The sequence below is a fragment of the Papilio xuthus genome, unplaced genomic scaffold (genome assembly GCF_000836235.2).
Source record: "Papilio xuthus unplaced genomic scaffold, Pxut_1.1 DF828258.1, whole genome shotgun sequence".
Taxonomy (NCBI): domain Eukaryota; kingdom Metazoa; phylum Arthropoda; class Insecta; order Lepidoptera; family Papilionidae; genus Papilio; species Papilio xuthus.
Genome location: NW_013530391.1, coordinates 1,648,852 through 1,668,955, shown reverse-complemented (window position 1 = coordinate 1,668,955; position 20,104 = coordinate 1,648,852). Strand labels below are relative to the sequence as shown.

The following is a 20,104-nucleotide window of genomic DNA, read 5'->3' as shown; positions in this document are numbered from 1 at the left end:
GACAGCTAGTATTGGTATAAAAAATACTTTCACATCTGTTGTGCGTCAAACGGAGTAAAATATATAATTTGGAATTTAACAAAATGAAACACGTTTTCATCTGTTTTATTTAACTGTTTGCTTAGAGTCAGACACAAACAGCTGTGTTTGCTGACGTAACAAATTGCTGACGAATAAAATTTGTAATGAGGCCGAATTCGTTCGTCAAATACCAGTAAATATTTAATTTCGTAAACATTTCTTTTAAAGATAAACTGGAATTAAGTGTATGTTTATATGTCAATATATGTGAACATATTTCTTCATCATCATCATCATCATCAGCTCAATATACGTCCCCACTGATGGGCTCGGAGCCTACCCTAAGTTAGGGAGTGACTAGCCCATAGTCAACCACGCTAGCCCAGTGCGGGTTGACTTCACACAAATCTTTGAATTCTTCTCAGGTATGTGTAGGTTGCATAACGATGTTTTCCCACACCGTAAGAACGTCGATTAATGTACATATGTTAGTATACCATTTCTGTTACCGGGCCAGATAATTCTCATGCACTAAGCATTACTAATTTGAGATGATTCTTCGTTACTCAGTGAAAGGTTATCATCATAAGGTTACGTCATCATACGATTCGCAAGTTCGTATCTATGTATTTATTTTAAAATTCATTTCTTGGTATATAAGCATCGATGGTTCAGTGGTAGAATGCTCGCCTGCCACGCGGGCGGCCCGGGTTCGATTCCCGGTCGATGCAGTACTTTTTACAAACTGTATCAAAAAATGCGCATGAACATACAACGAATCCAAGGGACAAAAATAATAAGTTAGTGAAATATTTTTTATTAAAATAGGGTTCAAAAAGTTTTCGTTAATAAAACTTTCTTTAAAAAAAGCACTGCATCGACCGGGAATCGAACCCGGGCCGCCCGCGTGGCAGGCGAGCATTCTACCACTGAACCATCGATGCTTGTTTAAAGACTCAGAATAAGTAGTAATGTTGAAATGAACTTTTACTTTATGTAAGATTTTCTTCTGGTTTTTGTTGGTCAAAAATAAATCGTATGAAGACGATATCTTTTAAAAGAAAGATTTTGGTCTCAGAAACTAATAATAATACAACAAAAATAATTGTATAATTAATACATAATATTACGCTATCTCTTAAGATGTTGCAAGTAGAGTAACGTCTTGCAATTATGTTGAAATAATAACCTACATCAGCATTACAATATTATATCGTTTAATTACTCGACTGACCGTAATGTTTTCTCAGTATTCCATGTTATGTCTGTATTCCTTCCTTTGTGATTATATATTTTCGTTAACAAGATACTTTGTATAAATTGTAAGTACGGCAGCCAAAATGCGTTTATTTCTTGTTACGCATCCTGATACTAAAACTATGTACATAATAATACTATCGAGCAGAATTAGAGACACGATTTCGTTGGTACATTTCCCGCACTATTCTCTTATTTTGACATCTATCTTTTTTATAACTAAAAAGGCAAAGGTTCTGACCATTATGCCACGTCTTTGGCAGAATGTTAATTATGCACTCAACTTAGTTAATACGGTTCATATTTTTCCCTAAAGCAAAATAAAATATATAAAAAAAATAAATATTTTATTAGAAAGCAGATCATTAGCCTACTAAAGATCACTCGCTTCATTCTTTCGTATTGAAATAATACAAAGAAAATACTATAATTTTACCCCTTGTTCCAGTCAAATTACTTCCAAAAGAGAACATCTCGTAATAAAGAAAGATTGCTTTTTCTAGACGTGATTCTATTCACATTCTTTTGTTTCTTTTCTGTTGCTTTTGCTGCAATTAAGCGTTGAATAACAAGCATCGATGGTTCAGTGATAGAATGCTCGCCTGCCACGCGGGCGGCCCGGGTTCGATTCCCGGTCGATGCAGAATTTTTTAAATCCAACAATAATAAAAGGAAAACATTTTTTTATGCAAATCTTTCTTCACCTTCTTTTAAAACAAATAAATGTGACAGTGAATCTACAGCGTCATGAATTATTCATTAATATTGTCATCCCTTTCATTTCCTTTAGCAAAACAGAGACAACAACATATCTTATAAATATAAAAATTTCGTATCACGATGTATGTTCGCGATAAACACCAAAACTACTGAACCAAAGTTGATTTATCTTTGAAGATATGGAAATTTTTATGTCAATCATTGACCGCAATCCGCAGACGAAGTCGCAGGCACAGCTAGTTTTAGTATAAGTATCACGGTAATTGATTTCTGCAGCTAAAGAATTAACAGTATGTAACTAAAGAGGACTCCAAAGACCTTTGTAAGAGGACCACTGGAGAGTGGCGACTAACAGAGCGTGTTTGTTGCGGTCGCGTTAACTAAAGTCAAAGAGATACGTTAACTACATTAGAGATTAGCCTCTCAGAGATAATGCAATTCACAGAGTGTCAAAGTACAATTTCATTGTGAATTAATTGTGAACTATTTAGGGGTTTAGGAGTTTTAGTAAAAGTTGTAATATACTAATTAGGGTTCCATCAAAAATAAAATCTTACATTCATCTTACTAATATTATTAATACGAAGGGATGGATGGATATATGTTTGAACGTATCTTCAGAACGGCTGTATTTTTTGGCATAGATGTAGAACATAGCTTGGAAGAACACGTAAACGAGCTATTAGGTTTTTTTAAATTGCGCGCGGACGGAATCACGGGCGACAGCTAGTTCTTTTATTATTAATTCTTTATCTCTATGTTCCTTATTTCACACGTATTTCTAACCTCTTAGAAAACAGCTTTAAGTGCGTTTTTATAAACTTTTTATCACTACCAATAAAAATATTATGATCATCATATCAAACACTTTGAGTTTTAGTTCGTGCCTAAAAGGTTATGAAGATTCATCTCATGTAAATCGTAAAATTGATATTTATAAGTAAGTTCAAAGAATGTTTCTATAGAAATAACCACCAAAAATCGCTTACAAAAACATACAGATATATAGGGCTTTGTTTTAAATTTATTAACAATATTTGTTTTAGTTGGCTCACACAAGCATCGATGGTTCAGTGGTAGAATGCTCGCCTGCCACGCGGGCGGCCCGGGTTCGATTCCCGGTCGATGCAAACTTTTTTACAAAATTGACCAATATAACTTTAAAATAAATTATTTTTTGTTTCAGAGTATTCGGACTATTTAAAAAAAGTACTGCATCGACCGGGAATCGAACCCGGGCCGCCCGCGTGGCAGGCGAGCATTCTACCACTGAACCATCGATGCTTGAGTACTTCGTAGTCAATAATTTATCTAATTAAAAAGAAAAATCATCAATTACAAAAACAAAAAAACATCACGTATAACCCAGATCGTGTCTAAGGGCAACTATACACGGACTAAATAAATAACTAAACATGATTCGTGTTTAATTCGGCAATAGAAACCCAGACAGGGTAAATAAGATAAAATAAGCCGACACTTATCAATGTCAAGACAAAATGTAATTCGTTACCGCAAGCAAGTTATTGCGTCAGTTTGTTTTATTGCTCAAACCCTTCTATCGGATAAGGGACAAGCTATTAATGATGGCCACCAAATGTATGAAATAGGTTCTTGTTAGACGGATGGATGTTTGAAGGTATCTAAAGAACGAGTCAACGGATCTCGATGTACTTTGGCATACATGTAGAACATAGTCTGGAAGAACACGTAGTAGTAGCCTATGTCTTCTATTATCTTTTTAATTCCGCGCGGACGCAGTCGCGGGCTACTGCTAGTCTTTACTAAAATGGACGGCTTCTTTTAATAAAAAAAATACAGTAAAGGGTTGAAATAAGTAAAAAAAATGTCAAAGCGCAAAAGTAAGCTTGGAACTTTTTTGTTTTTCTTTTTAAAAAAAATTGCGAAGTAGAAAAAAATATTCGATAAAATCCTAAGCACTTACCAATAACTAAAGCAAAAAGCATTAGTTTGTTTATTTCCTAAATATTTAAAGTTATAAGAGATTTTATAACTTAAATAAATTGTAACTTGCTCTATTTTTCAACTTGGCTTATTAAAACGCTCTTGAGTTTTGCGCTTAATTAAATATTTCCCTGATAAAAAGTCGGAAGTCTATTGAAAAACAAAATAGAAACGAGATTAAAAATATACTTCAAGGCGCATCTTTGTAAGGCGGTACTCGTATTTATTTGTAATTAAAATATAATAAAATGAAATGGATAAAAACTAACTGATATTACAAATGCGAACGTTTGGATGAATGGATGGATGTTTGTTACAAGGTATCTCCAGAACAGCTGTAAGATACCGCTGAAATTTGGCATGACATCACAGCCTTGAAGAACAGATAGACTATTATTTTTTTTTAATTTGTCAGTCTATTAGAATAGAGGCTATCGTTTATTAAAATAATATGATAAATTAAGAACAATAGTGACACACTTTCTTTCAAATTAACTATGAAATAATACCAAAGTTTTTTTTAACAGTGGTAGAGCCCGCTTTAACATCTTCGCACGAATTGTCCCGGCTAGCTCGGTGAAATACCACGACCACACAGAAGACAGGCGTGAAGTGGAGGCAACTCCGCGTTTCGTCTGATGAGTGTGCGTCCCAGAAGCCTAATTTAGTCCTCTTTCCCTTCCCACCCTTTTTCTTATAAGGAAAATATGGGATGAGGAAGTGGACTTTCCGGATGAGAGGATGCATAGAAAGGGAAAATATTTTCTTTCTGTGCATCCTCTCCTCCTTTGATTAAAGGTAGGCAACGCATATGCAATTGCGTATGTCTATGGGCTACAGTCACTTCGCTATTTCAGCGATTTCAGGTGGCCGCTCGCTCGTTTGCCACCTTATGATATAAAAATAAAGTTTGGTTGTATAGATGTTTGTTACAACTTCATAAATACTTGATGTATCTGTAAGAAATTGCAATAAAAAAACATCTTTAAAAAGTTGTTTTAAATAAAAACATGTTGTTGTTAGTTTATATTGGGGTCACAAAAACCATATACATATCGTAACTCATCGTGTTTCCTTTCTAATATTGCTTGCTTTCATTATTTACTAAAGAATCATCAAGCATCGATGGTTCAGTGGTAGAATGCTCGCCTGCCACGCGGGCGGCCCGGGTTCGATTCCCGGTCGATGCATTTTATCTTTTGCTAAGCGTAGTAATAGAACATTGTCATCCCTCTCATTGTCTTTGAAAATAACACAGATCATTTTAACTAAAACTTTTTTCCAACGGTCCCCTTAAAAATTACTGGTTCACCCCTTGCACTTCTATAGTCGATCTAAACTCAATTTGGAAATTGCAGGTTTAACATAAATTATAATCGTTGTTATAATTATACAGCTTAAAAATAAATAAGTTTAGCTTTTAATGTCTTAACCCTTAATTCGACGATTTTTTGTAGCAAAAAAACTGTTTTTTTTTAATAAAGTCATACTTACGTAATTCTCTCTAAACTAGTTCAGTAGATTTTTTTATTAGTTGTTCGTCACACTGGACACCATCGAATTAAGGGTTAACAGAACAATAGTACTCTTGGGAAGTTGGGCACTGGCTACATTGACATCTGTCATATCGAAATGTTTATATAACTATGACTTCAGGGATTACTCGTCGGTTTGTCTTGAAGCAACTGTTTCTCGTCAACTTGTTCACTAACTTGAAACTTTCATAACTTAATAAATTAATAACTATCCAACGTAAATACTAAAATCGTTATAATATGTATCAGCTTTTGCACTCGACTCCGTCCGCGCGTAATTAAGAAAATAACTTAAGTAGTAGCCTATGTGTTCACCTAGACCTAGATGTATGGAAATCCGCTTAACCAGGAGACATATAATAACAAACATTCATCTAAACTTTTTCATTTATAATTTAATGTGATAGCAACATTTTTTACTAGTACTATAAATATTATAACTCTTTGAAAAAAGTACTAAATACGATACAAAATAATGCTATTAAATATTCACTACCAACGGTCTAAAAATGCAAATCTTGCTATGCATTACAAGACCAAATATGATCAGACATAAATAATTGTTTAATTATGCAAATCAAAGCAACAATTTATTCCGTGTGTTGCTAGCATCGTGATTTAGAAAAGCTTAGTGATACTATATTTTTACAGTTTAATTTATAATTTTTACTGCGATGTACAAGCATCGATGGTTCAGTGGTAGAATGCTCGCCTGCCACGCGGGCGGCCCGGGTTCGATTCCCGGTCGATGCAATTATTTTGTAAATAATTCACCTTAACCGTAAAACAAATCTATAAATCGATCCAAGCTCTATTTTTTATTAATATGTTAGCAGATTTTTCTTAATTTACTATTATTTCTTGTACCATTTCAATTAAGGTCTTAGCTTATGCTAGGACATGGTTTACGGCAGTCGAATGATCCCCTATGAACTACTATGAACGTATATAAAAATGAGAGTCGTGTTAGTTGCACTATTTATAACTCAAGAACGGCTTTACCGATATGGTTGAAAATTGGTGAGGAGGTAGCTTAAAGCTAGGAGACGGACATAGGATACTATTTTCTACGAGAGCGAGAGCTAGTTTACAAATAAATGAAGTAAAATTAAGAATCTAGGTTATAAGCCAAAGTAAATGTACACAACATGATTATACAAATGTAGAAAGGATGAAAAGAGCAGATAAAACATTTAAAAAATTAATTATGTGTTCTTAAATTTAAGTTGTTACAATTTTGAGGGTTAAAAAAGGCATGAAAATGAAGGGATGAGAAAAACCAGACATTGTCACTGTAGTATTTTTGAAACAGCCTTTATGAAGACCGCATATTTAGGGTTGAAGATGTCTAGATCGATCGATGTACTATTATATAGACGTCTCATTCTAACAATAGGGTTGTAATAGGAAGTGTTATTTTTATAAGCACACTCCCTATAAAAACATTTAATTCAATTAATCAAACAATAATTCATTTAAAACCACTCTCATAAGTCAGAACTATTATTCATCATCATAATCCGCCTAGATTTATCCGCTGCTGGATGTAGGCCTCCCACATCGATTGCCATAATGCCCAGTCCTGTGCCGCCCTCATCCAGTGCACTCACGCAACCTTGACCAGGTCATCGGTCCATCGGAGGCCTACCTACGCTGCGTCGACCCGTCCGCGGCCGCCACTCTAGGACTTTTTGGCTCATCGGCCGTCCGTTCTGCGGGCAATGTGGCAATACTGTTATTATAAAGATAATATTACAATCAGAAATGTAAAATGTGATAGTTATTTGTTAAAGTTTTTTTGTTGGACTTGGATAAGCAAAAGCTCTGTTAGCCAGAGATATTTTTTGATTCTGACGGGCGACCTCTATAAACTCAATGAAGAGAGAAACCTCTGTAAGTAGAATAATTTCTTATATAAAAAGTATAGGTAGAACTACAATAAACAAATATATTTTATAAAAATACTGCATCGACCGGGAATCGAACCCGGGCCGCCCGCGTGGCAGGCGAGCATTCTACCACTGAACCATCGATGCTTATGCGAGTTAGAATAAAACAAATAATTAAAGCAGAGAATTAAAATATTATAATAATATTAAATGTGACCCACAGGATATTAAGTGAATCAGTTTCTATTGGTAAATTTTATTTATTTTCTTGGAAAAAATGTCTTACAAAATTTATTAAACTTTTCAACTTCAAATTATCTCGCACAATTATAAGCATCGATGGTTCAGTGGTAGAATGCTCGCCTGCCACGCGGGCGGCCCGGGTTCGATTCCCGGTCGATGCAGGTTCTTTTTTCCTCTCATCGTATTGGTATGCTGGTTTTTTGATTTTATTTTACTTGCAAATTTAACATTTTTTCCACAAAAATTTAACTTTTTACTTTGGAAACCTCAACATTTCAAAACATTTTTTTATATCAGAAGTTGAAAACCAAACTTTCTTTTTAGAAGTGAATGACTGAGAATTAAAAAACAGAGACATCTACCGTCACAATGAAGAATGAAGTTGTCAAAAGGCGTTCTAGTTTCGTAGATTAGAATAGTCACAAGATGGTGCTGAGAGATTAACGAAGATAAGTCATTTCTGTAATAACTCTTCTTTAAATTGTCGAGTTCTCACTCTTAGCCACAATCTTCATTCAAAAACTAATCCTCACCCGTCCAAGTTTAGGATATAAGTTTTATAAATACATAAATAATTAATAATAAGTGGAAAGTAAACTATAATTCATATTTGATTAACAATTAAATGAAAAGTTGCCAAATATTGAACATAAAATGGGAGAAACATTCTAAGAATTGCAAAGACAATAATTAATAAAATCTCATCTCAGTTTTCTGTTTGCTATAATTGTTTTGTCTATACCCGTATTCCGTATCTGTACTAGTTCGTACCAAAGAGTATATAAAATAATCGTATTTTACATTACAAATGTCAAAATAACTCTCTCGATGCCAAATAACTGTTGTTTTATGGTGTTATTTTTTCGTAGTTTCGTAAAAAATATGCGTCGAGATTGAGTATTCCGCGATAGTAGCACAAAAATGCGTGCCGAAAGTGATGTGTTTTCGATAAAATACTATGCTTTTCTAGATTTTCTTGCGTTAATCTTCCAAACGTCAAATTGTTTTTATGTTGTTTTGCGTGTTATTTTGTTACAAAACAAGATTAAAGTAAAAGTTTCTTATTAAATATAAATGAAATAATGTTCAGGTTGTCTAGTCAACGATGCAAAAGTTTTAATTTTGTTGAACTTGTTGTGATGTGAAGTGTTGAAAGGTTAGTTTTTGTTCCCGCTTTTATCCCATTTTGGGATACTTGTTCCCGGATCCTTGCTGCGGTTCGGTGAGTAATAGAGAGTAAGTTCTTTTACGAAGGGTTTCCAAATGTTCAAAATTGTATTTGATGTTATTTATGTTGGCAAATTTGTTTAGAAAGTTTTCAAGATGACTGTTAAAGGCTGATGTTTACATAAGATGTTCTATGTGTTACAGACAGAAAAATACTATTCCTAATATACCAAATTATAAAATTGATAAATTTCTATTGGTGGCATAGATTTTTGTTAATGTTTTATCTTGTATAATAAAACAAAACCACTATTATAACCCTTAAAACATGGAGATGAGAAAAATGATATGTGTTGAATTTCATATGGATTCAATTTCAGAAACCAACAAAGATGTCTTTGAATAGGTAAAATTAAACAATATGTACTAATGTGGGTTTGATTCCTGCTGTTATTATAAGGTGTTAAACATATTTGTCATTAAATTTTATTTGAAATAAGTCAGTCGAGTTGTGGACTAATGTGTAGAACATTACAATTTTAATTGTAGTGGTCTACTGATGTAATCATCATCAAGAGTGTTGGTGGCTCAGAGGGTTAAGCACTTGACTTGCAATCTGTATGTCCTGGGTTCGAATCCCGCCATGTACCAATGTGTGTTTTATATTTACTTATGTACATTAATCCTGACTGATGAAATAGCCATCATCAAATACAATAGTAGTGGTCTACTGTTGAAATATATAATGGACGGTGAACCTGAATGTTAAGTGTGATTTTAAAGATGTTCTTCCGTTGAATTTCAAGTTGTATGTATTGGTTGCATTGCTGTTGCATTTATTACACCTGGGTTCGAGTCCCAGTAGAGTTGATAAACAAGTGTTTTGTGTGTGTTTATTTTCTATATTTTTAAAGGTTACTATAGTGTGTTTCTGTTTTATAATATTAATAAACAAAGTAATAGCATAGAACATGTTATTTTCAATGTAACACCTGCCTTTATGTGTTTGGAAATCCTTTCTTATTTTTTTTTATTTTAAATGAAAACCACGGTGCCATTACAATTATAGAAATAATTTTGTTATCAAATGAATTTAATTTCAACATGAAATCAAATTCTATAGGACAAAAAAAGTAATTTTGTGACTCCTGTAAAGTTTGTATGTTTGTGTTTATTAAATAAAGGAAAAAACAGTATAATCAGTTGCTAAATAAACTATTTGAAATGTTTGGTCTAATTATTTACCTTGCCTTCTCCTTATCCCATACCTTTATGGTACTTATTTTATATATAAAGAAAGTGTGTACCATTTTAATTTATCGCTATTAAATATTAAATTTATGTTATTTTAAACCAAAGCACTTTTTAAAAATGGTTTAAAATGGCATAATAATAAATCATTGTAAGCAAATTTGTGTTTTATTTAATAAAGTACAAGGTTAATTTTTGGTTATGCTCATCAGTTCCAGCGCAGTTCATACCGGGCAGGACTGGAGCTGGCTTGCTTATATTAAATGGATTCACATTCTATATGAAGAATCATCAAGCTCATGGCAAAAAGCAGTGGTACTGTTCATCACGAGATGTCTACGGCTGCCGGGCTGATGTTATCACCTACAGAGGCTTCGATGGCAGAGACTACATTTCAATATTTCGTGGCAGACACATCCATAATCCTCCCCGTTTGCGACAATGTCATGACGGTAGATTTATAAGAGAAAAAGATTTATTTTGGAGACAATCTCTCAAGTGATTACTTATATTATGAAATGTTTTATTTGGTACTTTGTATAGATTTATTTTTCTTAATCATGATGTACTTAAGATTTTATGTATTGAAAAGTCTTACAGAAAGCATGTTTCTGCTTTAGGGAACTGCTTGTTTATAAATGGACTGTCATTTTTTTTTTATCGTGTACATTTTAGAATACAATATTCTGGTAAGGTGATTGTTTTCATTCTATTAACTGTGCCTGTTAGATATTGTCAAGTACAAATTATATATTAAAAAAAAATCAAATTTTATAAAAAAAAACTCTTTGAGTTTATCCGAGCTTTGTTACTTTATTTTTGTAAGTCCTCTATTCTAGTTTTTTTTTTATATCTAATTTTGTAATTAAATTATCTTTGTATTTATTTAAACTACAAGTACCCTCATTTTCTTTATATAGAAAATTGAGGGTAGTTCAATAGAATTATACATAATTAAAAAAATTTAAAAGATCAGGTAATAAATGAGTTTTGTTTACAGGAATTTATTACCTACCATCACACCGTACGGGAAGTATGGTATTGATATTCAAAGACAACAAATATTGGATCAATAATAGATATCAGAATACTATAAATTGGACATGTCGGGATAGGAAAAGATTGGGATGCAACAGCTGCGTGCAAACAACAGTTGAAGGACGTTACATCAAACATAAAGGCTTCCATAATCATGCTGACAATTATACAAAATATAATTTCAATGATTAAGATGTTTGCTAGTTACTTCAATGTTTCAACAAATTAACCAATACTATGAAAAGAGTTGTAACTTTTATAACTCCTTGGGAGATAAAACTCTTTTCCTCGGATTCTTTGAGACAAGTCTGTATAATACTAGCAGTAGAAAAATTTTGTTTATAGCAATAAGATTCTAATTGATATCTGTTACTCGTATTGAAACCGGTTTCAAAATAATCAGCTACTTAATACATAGCTTGCTTAAAATATAATATGGTTAAAATTATTTATTTGTATAGTTATAGTAAATCAATTTTTTTTCCATTAACATAGGCATAATTTTTCAAAGTCATTCCTAGATATTAGTAAATTTAAGATTGTTTTTTTTTATTTAAGTTACAGTCGGTTTGGTTTTTATACAATTCTTAAACTATCACTGCCATTTTTTTAAGTTATTTATAATCATAATTGTTAACTTAAATTGTAACTTGAATTCTTTAGCTTAATTATTTATTATTTTAGTCAATTCTATTTTATGTAATGAAAAAGTATTTCGAATAACTTATTTGTAAGTTATATACTATTTCTTAATCTTTAATAATTCAAAAATAAAGGTGAATATTATGGATAATATCAAATATAGCAGAAATATAAAAAAAAATTCTTAGTAAAAAAATTATTAAATTTCTTAGGCGACTTAAAAAATATACTTAAAAAGACAAAGATTTCTGTGTTTATTATATAATTGTTGTTTATATTTTAATTTTCACATAGGTTTTCCACTATCTTAACACAGACCTCTGTATAAATCGTTGGACGGGTTGCTGCTTGGAAATGACAGCTTTAAATTTGTTTCAATTTGAAAGTGTCAGTTGAAGTTACTGTCGGTTCACTTTATTATACTATTCGTTTGAGTTTCCAACATTGCTACCGTCAGCGTCAAAATGGCGAAATTCAAATAGGCACAAAATACCATGTCTTACAGCCATCGGTATAAAAAGGTCAGTGCCGGACACATACAAAAATAGTTTTGTTCCTCTTTCTATTGGAGAGAGAGAAGACAATGTATTTGTATGGTTGTTTTGAACAGTTGAAACCCACGGTTAAACTTAAACTCTAGTTACTTAATAGTAAACTTAATAGTGCTGTGAAAATACTTACTTTTTAGTTCTAATTATTTTTATCTATAGTAAAATGTTGTATATAACATATATAGAAGTGTATAAAAAATACATAAAAGACATTATGATTTTTATTGGTACGTAAATTAATTTTCATTTTTAATTATATACTTGTATACATTATGTAAAATACTTGATTTATTATCTTATATTTTTAATACGAATATAATAAACTTAAGTATTTAAAAGTATTTATGTTTTGTTGTAAGATTACTTACTTACAGTTTCCACTGTAGATGTACTAAGCACGAAAACATGTAATCACTGCATACATATTATTGTTTTGTGCAGTGGAAACCCACTTTAATTGCTTAGTTATATTTATAAAGGTCAATGGATGCTGCGAAATCAAACATAAAAAATGTAAAAAAAATGTTTTATCCTATAAAGGTACGCGTGCTTTGGCCCGCGTCGGACGCACCGTTCGGATTAAACGATTTTGCGATGTCTTGATGCGATGCGGACGGCGCGGATGATGGACGCAGCGCTATTTAAATCATATAACGCAAACTAAAATTCGTTGTCCATGCGGTGCGTCCGGCACGGGACAATGGACGCGTACCTTTACATTTCAATAAAGTAAAAAAATGTAAAAAAATATCTACGTAGGTCGTGATTTATCACATAGATGGCGTTAGTTGTTTGGTAGTGGGTTTGAAAAATATAATTATTTAGGAAAAATTATAATCAATTTATAAATTAAGCACGTGATAATTTTACAATTTTTTTCCATTTTTTATTCCCGAAACTTATTGATAATCTGCATATGACCTAGTCACGTAATATTTATTCTCTTCGTAATATGTGCCAAATCGTATACTTAATGTGATTCTAATCGTTTTATTTTTGAAATTGTATAATTTTCTTTAAATCGCACGTGTTTCATTCCTTATTAAAGACATTGATGTAATTTTTTTTTATTTTATGAAACAGTACAAACATAAAGTACTTTAAAAGATCAAGGATAGTTTGCATCAATATACCGACTAAGTTATTACAGTTATCCATTCGTGGGTACTTCGAATGGATACGGATATCATCAAACATTATCCTACGGAAGGTCGGCACAGTATGTACTACTCCATACATTTCTATCAGCCGTCATATCTGAATTCACCTTCTTACGCATATCCTCTTTCACACAATCCATACTTTCTTTGGTATTCCTATACCTTTGTAGCCATCCACATTCAAGTACTTTTTGTTTATGTGATTACGATACTCAAATACAAGATCACAGTTCACCTAACTTTCATCATCATCAGCTCACTATAGGTCCCCAACGAGGGGATCGGAGCCTACCCTAAGTTAGGGGTGACTAGGCCATAGTCAAACACTCTTTGAATTTCTTCTCGGATATGTGCAGGTTGCATCACGATGTTTTCCTTTACCGTAAGAACGTCGGATAAATTTACATATGTAAATCGAAGATCGTAAAACACGTTGGTACATGTCGGTATTCGAACCCAGGACCTGCGGATTACAAATCAAGTGCTTAAACCCCTAAGCCATCAACGCTCTGACCTAACTTTATATACACATAACAGCAAAATTTATTTAACTATAATAAAACGATGATAAATATGTATTATTTGTTTCAGCGATATACATAACAACGGCCCATAATATTAAATTGGTATTATATAACGGATATACTTACGCTAAGCATTACCAAGTTAGAGGTGGTGTTAGATGGAAATGTTCGAAGCAATCCTCCACTGGTTGTAACGCTTATGTACTTATCAATCACCTTGGCAACATAGAGAGAAAAAACGAAGAACATACACACGCACCGACTAAATATCATCGCGATAAAGATGGGAGATATATAAGAGTCTAAGTTTTATTGTCGTGGAATTAAATTCACTTTCCACTATATTGTACGAAGAACTACTATAAGAGTTGTAGTTTAGTATGTACATATACATAGATTAGGTAACTCAATGTCATCTGTGAATATTTACAGTGTTATTTTATTTTATTGATATTAAATTTTATTGTAAGATAATTAGAAGTCTCTTATTTGGTTACCTAATTTCAACTCTTCTATATCTTACTATATAATATAAATACGAATGTTTAGATGTATGTGTAATGTACGCATAAACGTAGTGTTGTTTGTCTCGCCAAAGAGAGGGGACGTCAGTCGATGTCAGACCTTTGGACCGGTAACACGTGTCGGTACGTGAACGAGCCAAATATAACACAACGAATGCTATACGAAACTTCCTGCCTCGCACAGCAGCGTTGTGGGATGGTTTGTCCTCGGCGGTATTTCCAAACCGCTACGACTTAGGGTCCTTCAAGAAGCGAGCTTATCACCACCTCAAAGGCCGGCAACGCATCTGCGGTTCCTCTGGTATTGCTGATGTCCATGGGTGTCGTTGAACACCTCGGTGTTCCCGCTGCTCGTTTGCCCCCGTCTGTTATAAAAAAAAATATGGCACAGATGTATGACATAGTCTGGAAGAACACATTGGAGCCGATTCCGAGATTCCAATTATATAATATATATATATATCCAGACTATGTCATACATCTGTGCCATATTTTTTTTAAGCAAATGAGCAATTCTTGTATATATATATACACAAGAATTGCTCATTTAAAGATATAAGATAAGATTAAATATCGTCCACATGACAAAAAAAACACTTTCAGATCGATTAACGTACGCATAATTTGTTTTCAGTACAATTCATCAAGACGAATAGAGACAAAGTTTTGGCAATGTATCACGACTTTACGTACTTTAAACAGTACCAGGTCAAAAAGGGCGCTAGATGGCAGTGTACGAAGCATTTCTCACGTAGTTGCAATTCTTATCTTGTAATTGACGACAATGGCAATATATTAAGAATGAACGAGAACCACACACATCAACCATCGCGGTACCATCGGAGTCCGTGCGGATTATATACTAGGGTATGGTAAACAACTGAATGTCCGAGATTCTTTGTACAAAGTTATTTAGAGAATGTTGTACTTCAAAAGGCCACTATGAGTGATATATAAAAACGGCTAAACACTCACGTATCGTCCGGGGGCGGCACCGACTAGTTTCGAGCCCATCGGGGGCCCTTCATCAGGATGAGTGTTTAGCCGTGTTTATATATCAGTTTAGTATAATGTCTCACGAAAGTTTGAATAATTTAATAGCAGGCCACTATGAGAGTATTTAGCGATCTAATTGCATTGTAAGGATTTAAGATAATTAATAAATATATACGAAATGTTAGTATTATATTATATATAATTACCTCTTCTATTCTATTCAAGAAAAAAAAATGTTTTAATTATACGTATGTGTAAAATAACGTATTAATGAGTTTTAGTTTCTATTATAATAAAGTATCGTATTTCTTTATGTTTTATTCGTTTTTTTCAAACCTAATATTTAGTTAATGAAAATCTGTTAATTATCTGGTTTCTATTACTCTTTGTATATATTCTTAAAAGACGGTTAAGTTTTAGATATAATAAAAATGCTTCCCATTGTTTTGCCTGTATATGTTATGTAGCAGTTGTAGCTATATAGAAAAACTAGCTGTTGTCCGCGACTCCGTCCGCGCGGAATTAAAAATAGATGTTGGCCGATTCTCAGACCTACACAAATATGCTCACAAAATTTCATGAGAATCGGTCAAGCCGTATCGGAGGAGTATGGGAACGAAAATTGTGACACGAGAATTTTGTATATAAGATAAATATGTTTAGCAGCAATTTCAACTTTATTACACGATGAAAGATGAAAGTTTACCAACAACTAGGATGGCTATCTAATGTTTCAGCTCAATTTATAAAATTCAACGTGTCCCAGTTCAACTAAATCTCTGTGTTCCAGTTAAATTTATTCAAACAAAGGCGGCTAAGACGCTGGCGATGTTAAAAGGGTACACATATTTCAAGCATGTTAAGTTAAGTTGTGGTGTTCGATGGACATGTTGCTGTCATACGTCGAAGAAGTGCAAAGCAGCTTTGGTACTCGCCAAGAGCGGTGAAGTTATCAAAAGTAACGAGGCACACACACATGAACCTAGGCGTTACCAATGTAATGATAAAGGATTCTACTATAAAGTGGACTAGGCCAATACTTTGGTTTCACGAAAGACTTGACAGGGATGTACGTTGGCAGGTTCCAAGTTGAAAAATAGCAACACGGGGTACACCGAATCTAGTAAAACTGAGAGCGGACTACGAGGAAAATATTACGAATTGTAGTACGAAATATCTATATTTATTATATTAATCAAAAGATTCTCCAATTCTGTAAAATGTTTGATATACATGAAAATATTAAATTCTATTTGTTATGTAATAAATATCACTATCATAAATGATTTTAATAGTTTGTTATAATTGCACAAACCAAAGCAATATACAATATAAACATACCAAGGAAGATATAGCCTTTATGTAGGACAATTCGAACCTTTCTTTTAGCACGGAGACTCTACGAGGACAGAGATAATGACGGACTCACATCGACTGAAACACCCAGGAATACTAAACAAATATCAGTGATTTTAAATGTTTATAGGTAAACTGAAGTACCAAAGTTCTCTCCTCTTAGTTAATTATGCCAACGAAACAAAGACATCTTATATCTTTAAATAGATCTTTAGCTATCATATTAATATATTAGTTTTAAAATTATAATCTGATATTTGGATAATACGTATAAAATTTTCCAGTCCTCATGGTCAAAGGTCGACATGGAAAATATCTTTTAATGTTTAATGGCTATACATACTACCAGCATAAGACGTTGAGAGATGGATATCGTTGGAGCTGCACACAAATGGGTTCCAGATCATGTAGAGCATTCCTCCATGTTACCAAAGAGAAGTTGGTGATACGTGCCCATACAGACCACACACATCCACCGTCAACTTACTCCTTTGAAAGTACCAAGACAAGGGACAATGTATGTATATTACTAACTTTCTTTTGGTTTCAGTAGCTTTTCGTAATTATTAAATGTGTCGTGTTTTCTTTTGTTTTTGTTTTGTTTTAATTGCTTCTATGAATTCTCCTTTACCTTTACGTTTAATGATTCTCCAAACGTATTTGCTTTTTCCAAATTGTCTTTCTCAACTTTATCATGTTCTAAAACAAGACGATCGAAACGACTATCAATATTCTGTTTTTATTTTGCATAAGTTAGTTTCGTATCGTTTTATTATAATTTATGAATTGCCACCAATTTAGATTTGACGATGTGAGAAATGTATTTTTAATTCCAGGAAAGAAAAAATTGTACGAAACGAAATTTAGACCTATCATTCAAGATAGAAAATATTCAAGGGCACGTAGGATTTTAGAAAATGAAAATGTGTGAATTAGATGAAAATGCCATTTACTTAATCCATATAATAGAAAGTATTAGGGAATCTGAGATTAAGGTTTATTATATAAATGTAATGAAAAAATATCAGGAAACGCATCAAATATACAACAAACGGAACCCATTTAATTGATTGAAAGACACAAAGATGTTTTGATGTTTAATGAATCCGACAACAGATGTTTGAATCTCAAAGAAATAGACATAAATCAGTATAAAGCTTAGGTCAATTAGCCTTAAAGTTAACTAATGGATTACACATTCAAATTAAAGACTGATTTTTACTGACTGACAATCAGAAAATCAATTAACACAATACACAACTGCTTAGAAAATCATGCCTTAATTTATACAAAGCCTTGTAACTAATAAAAAAATGTAACTAAGAAGTTCAATCATTAAAAATTACTACTACCCTACCTGCTTACTAATTTTGTATTCAATCATCTTATAGGAATTTGATAATTTATATCGATATACTAAAAAGCAATAATTAATATAAATTATTAAGTAATGATTAAGCGTTTCATTTCTTTCATTATTTCATGATTATCTTCGATCATCTCATTCTTTGCATTCTATCTGTTTTAAAATGTTCTACTATTTTCTTATGCTTATTTGTATTTCTCGTTTATCTTCACCATTCTCTAAAGTTTTCATTTCTTCTCTAACCAGTTGAGTTTTACCTGCGTCCGAGTGGAAGGATCAATCTACGCTTGAACGAATTTACATTCTACCAACATTTGAAAGCAAGATCTAACGCTCATCGCTGGAGCTGCACTGCGTACGGTTCAAAATGGAAATGCAAGGCCCATCTCATCATAACTGATAAACTCGAAGTACTCAAAGCTAATCTTATTCATAGTCATCCTCCACGAAATAAAAAATCATTCCATAAACCAATATTCACAATGAGAAAAGGTGAAATGGATAAAGATGAGAACGCACCAGTTCCTGTAATAGGTGATATGCATACAGTTGCCTCTTTGCACGATTATTTTATGGCACACAGTGTATTTAATAACTATTAGATTTAAACGAATTTCTGATTTCCTAATTATTAAAGTAATGTATTACTTAAGATATTTTAAAGACAGTTTTGTCGCTGAACTTTAGTTTTAAATTAGATCTATACATATCACTCGATAGGCTATCTAATGATGGTCGTGGTCTCATATTTCGCACAAATTTGCATTCAAATATTCCTAATCTAGAAAACGTGATTTAATATAATTTTTAAGTTGTGACCAGAATGATTTTGATACCAGTTTTTTAAAAAGTGCCTTCTTTACAATGTATATTTGTGTCCTCTAATAGAATAAGTTTTTTAAGGCTGTATCATTAAGGTTAGTGCATTCAGACATAATAGTGATGGTAGATGAATATTTTTCTACTCCAAAATGCTTTAGGCAGCTGAACTAAGATGTGTTTACTATTGAAGAGGCTAAGTGGGAGGTGGAAGTGGTTTGTCTTGTTGGATACAAGTGCATTTCAAATATATTTTCTCTAATTACCATGTGGCTTTTAGCCAGATGTCTGTATTTCAATTATATTTTCTCTAATTACCATGTTGCTTTTAGCCAGATGTCTGTGAGTTATGACCATAGTTGTTTAAGATGGTGTGATAAATACGTTTCGAGACGTGTCCCAGTATTATATTGTGATGGTGATTTTTTTAATTAAGACTGCTTGCTTCATGTATGCGATTATTCATCTCATATGTGTCGGATCTCTTTTATATTGTTTTTATATAATTTACAGTATTAATAATGAGTATTCAATGTGTGGTCTCTTAGATGTATTGACGTATTCACTATGATTGTATTACTTGCATTTACTTTTATAAAATATACATGTAACACTAGACAATCTTTGTATTTTCCTTATGTTTGTTTAACCCTAAGAAAGGTAAGATTTTACGCAATGTTAGTTTGTATGTCCAGTACCCTTGCCGCAGCAAAAGCTAAAGAATTATTATTCGTTTTCTACATTTTGTGATACTTGTGTAACTATACTTGAAGCTTAATATTATTAGGTGTAGCAAAACCTAAATTATAGTTGAAATCGACACAATTGGGGTACAATCATCTTGATGCTAATTTAGGATATACGATATATATCAAATCAAAGAAACTTTAAAACGACACACGAACGCTCTCGATCACGCCATTGAGAAACGTACGTCTGGATAAATTAGATTATTTCCCTACTTCAACAAGCAGACAGCGTTGCAAAGTACCGGACAGCAAAGCAATATCCTTTGTACTATTTAATTTATAACTATAAGTAGCATGATTAGCAATCAAGATTCCATTTAAATCTTACTAA

At 32.6% G+C, this 20,104-nt stretch overlaps 3 protein-coding genes and 9 non-coding genes across 12 annotated transcripts in view; 9 read left to right on the top strand and 3 right to left on the bottom strand.

The window, feature by feature from the left end:
• The first annotated feature begins 681 nt into the window (after nucleotides 1-681).
• TRNAG-GCC (transfer RNA glycine (anticodon GCC)) lies at nucleotides 682-752 on the top strand. Its single transcript has one exon. It is a non-coding gene; the product is annotated as a tRNA-Gly (tRNA).
• Nucleotides 753-894: 142 nt separating this feature from the next.
• TRNAG-GCC (transfer RNA glycine (anticodon GCC)) lies at nucleotides 895-965 on the bottom strand. Its single transcript has one exon. It is a non-coding gene; the product is annotated as a tRNA-Gly (tRNA).
• An 885-nt stretch (nucleotides 966-1,850) lies between these two features.
• Nucleotides 1,851-1,921, top strand: TRNAG-GCC (transfer RNA glycine (anticodon GCC)). The gene has a single exon. It is a non-coding gene; the product is annotated as a tRNA-Gly (tRNA).
• A 1,136-nt stretch (nucleotides 1,922-3,057) lies between these two features.
• TRNAG-GCC (transfer RNA glycine (anticodon GCC)) lies at nucleotides 3,058-3,128 on the top strand. Its single transcript has one exon. It is a non-coding gene; the product is annotated as a tRNA-Gly (tRNA).
• Nucleotides 3,129-3,211: 83 nt separating this feature from the next.
• On the bottom strand, nucleotides 3,212-3,282 carry TRNAG-GCC (transfer RNA glycine (anticodon GCC)). The gene has a single exon. It is a non-coding gene; the product is annotated as a tRNA-Gly (tRNA).
• Nucleotides 3,283-5,082: 1,800 nt separating this feature from the next.
• Nucleotides 5,083-5,153, top strand: TRNAG-GCC (transfer RNA glycine (anticodon GCC)). The gene has a single exon. It is a non-coding gene; the product is annotated as a tRNA-Gly (tRNA).
• Nucleotides 5,154-6,180: 1,027 nt separating this feature from the next.
• TRNAG-GCC (transfer RNA glycine (anticodon GCC)) lies at nucleotides 6,181-6,251 on the top strand. The gene has a single exon. It is a non-coding gene; the product is annotated as a tRNA-Gly (tRNA).
• Nucleotides 6,252-7,463: 1,212 nt separating this feature from the next.
• On the bottom strand, nucleotides 7,464-7,534 carry TRNAG-GCC (transfer RNA glycine (anticodon GCC)). Its single transcript has one exon. It is a non-coding gene; the product is annotated as a tRNA-Gly (tRNA).
• A 186-nt stretch (nucleotides 7,535-7,720) lies between these two features.
• On the top strand, nucleotides 7,721-7,791 carry TRNAG-GCC (transfer RNA glycine (anticodon GCC)). The gene has a single exon. It is a non-coding gene; the product is annotated as a tRNA-Gly (tRNA).
• A 628-nt stretch (nucleotides 7,792-8,419) lies between these two features.
• Nucleotides 8,420-20,104, top strand: part of LOC106113427 (uncharacterized) — a 44,332-nt gene continuing 32,647 nt past the window's right edge. Inside the window, exon 1 of the mRNA XM_013306175.1 lies at nucleotides 8,420-8,852. The gene's annotated coding sequence lies outside the window, so the exon portion shown is untranslated. The remainder of the gene's footprint in view (nucleotides 8,853-20,104) is intronic.
• On the top strand, nucleotides 8,954-11,739 carry LOC106113347 (uncharacterized). The gene is made up of 3 exons (XM_013306071.1): nucleotides 8,954-8,966; nucleotides 10,198-10,419; nucleotides 11,049-11,739. The coding sequence occupies exons 1-3, from the start codon at nucleotides 8,954-8,956 to the stop codon at nucleotides 11,276-11,278; spliced, it is 465 nt and encodes a 154-aa protein (XP_013161525.1). The 3' UTR covers nucleotides 11,279-11,739.
• On the top strand, nucleotides 16,810-18,162 carry LOC106113428 (uncharacterized). Its single transcript, XM_013306176.1, has 3 exons — nucleotides 16,810-16,969; nucleotides 17,124-17,356; nucleotides 17,676-18,162. Exons 1-3 carry the CDS (start codon nucleotides 16,960-16,962, stop codon nucleotides 17,751-17,753), a joined length of 321 nt encoding a protein of 106 aa, XP_013161630.1. The 5' UTR covers nucleotides 16,810-16,959; the 3' UTR covers nucleotides 17,754-18,162.

Coding starts and splice junctions, on each gene's coding strand:
- LOC106113347 (XM_013306071.1), top strand. Junction 10,420..11,048: donor TGATGTTATCACCTACAGAG/GCTTCGATGGCA, acceptor TTTTGTTTACAG/GAATTTATTACCTACCATCA.
- LOC106113428 (XM_013306176.1), top strand. Junction 17,357..17,675: donor GTACCAAGACAAGGGACAAT/GTATGTATATTA, acceptor TTTTAATTCCAG/GAAAGAAAAAATTGTACGAA.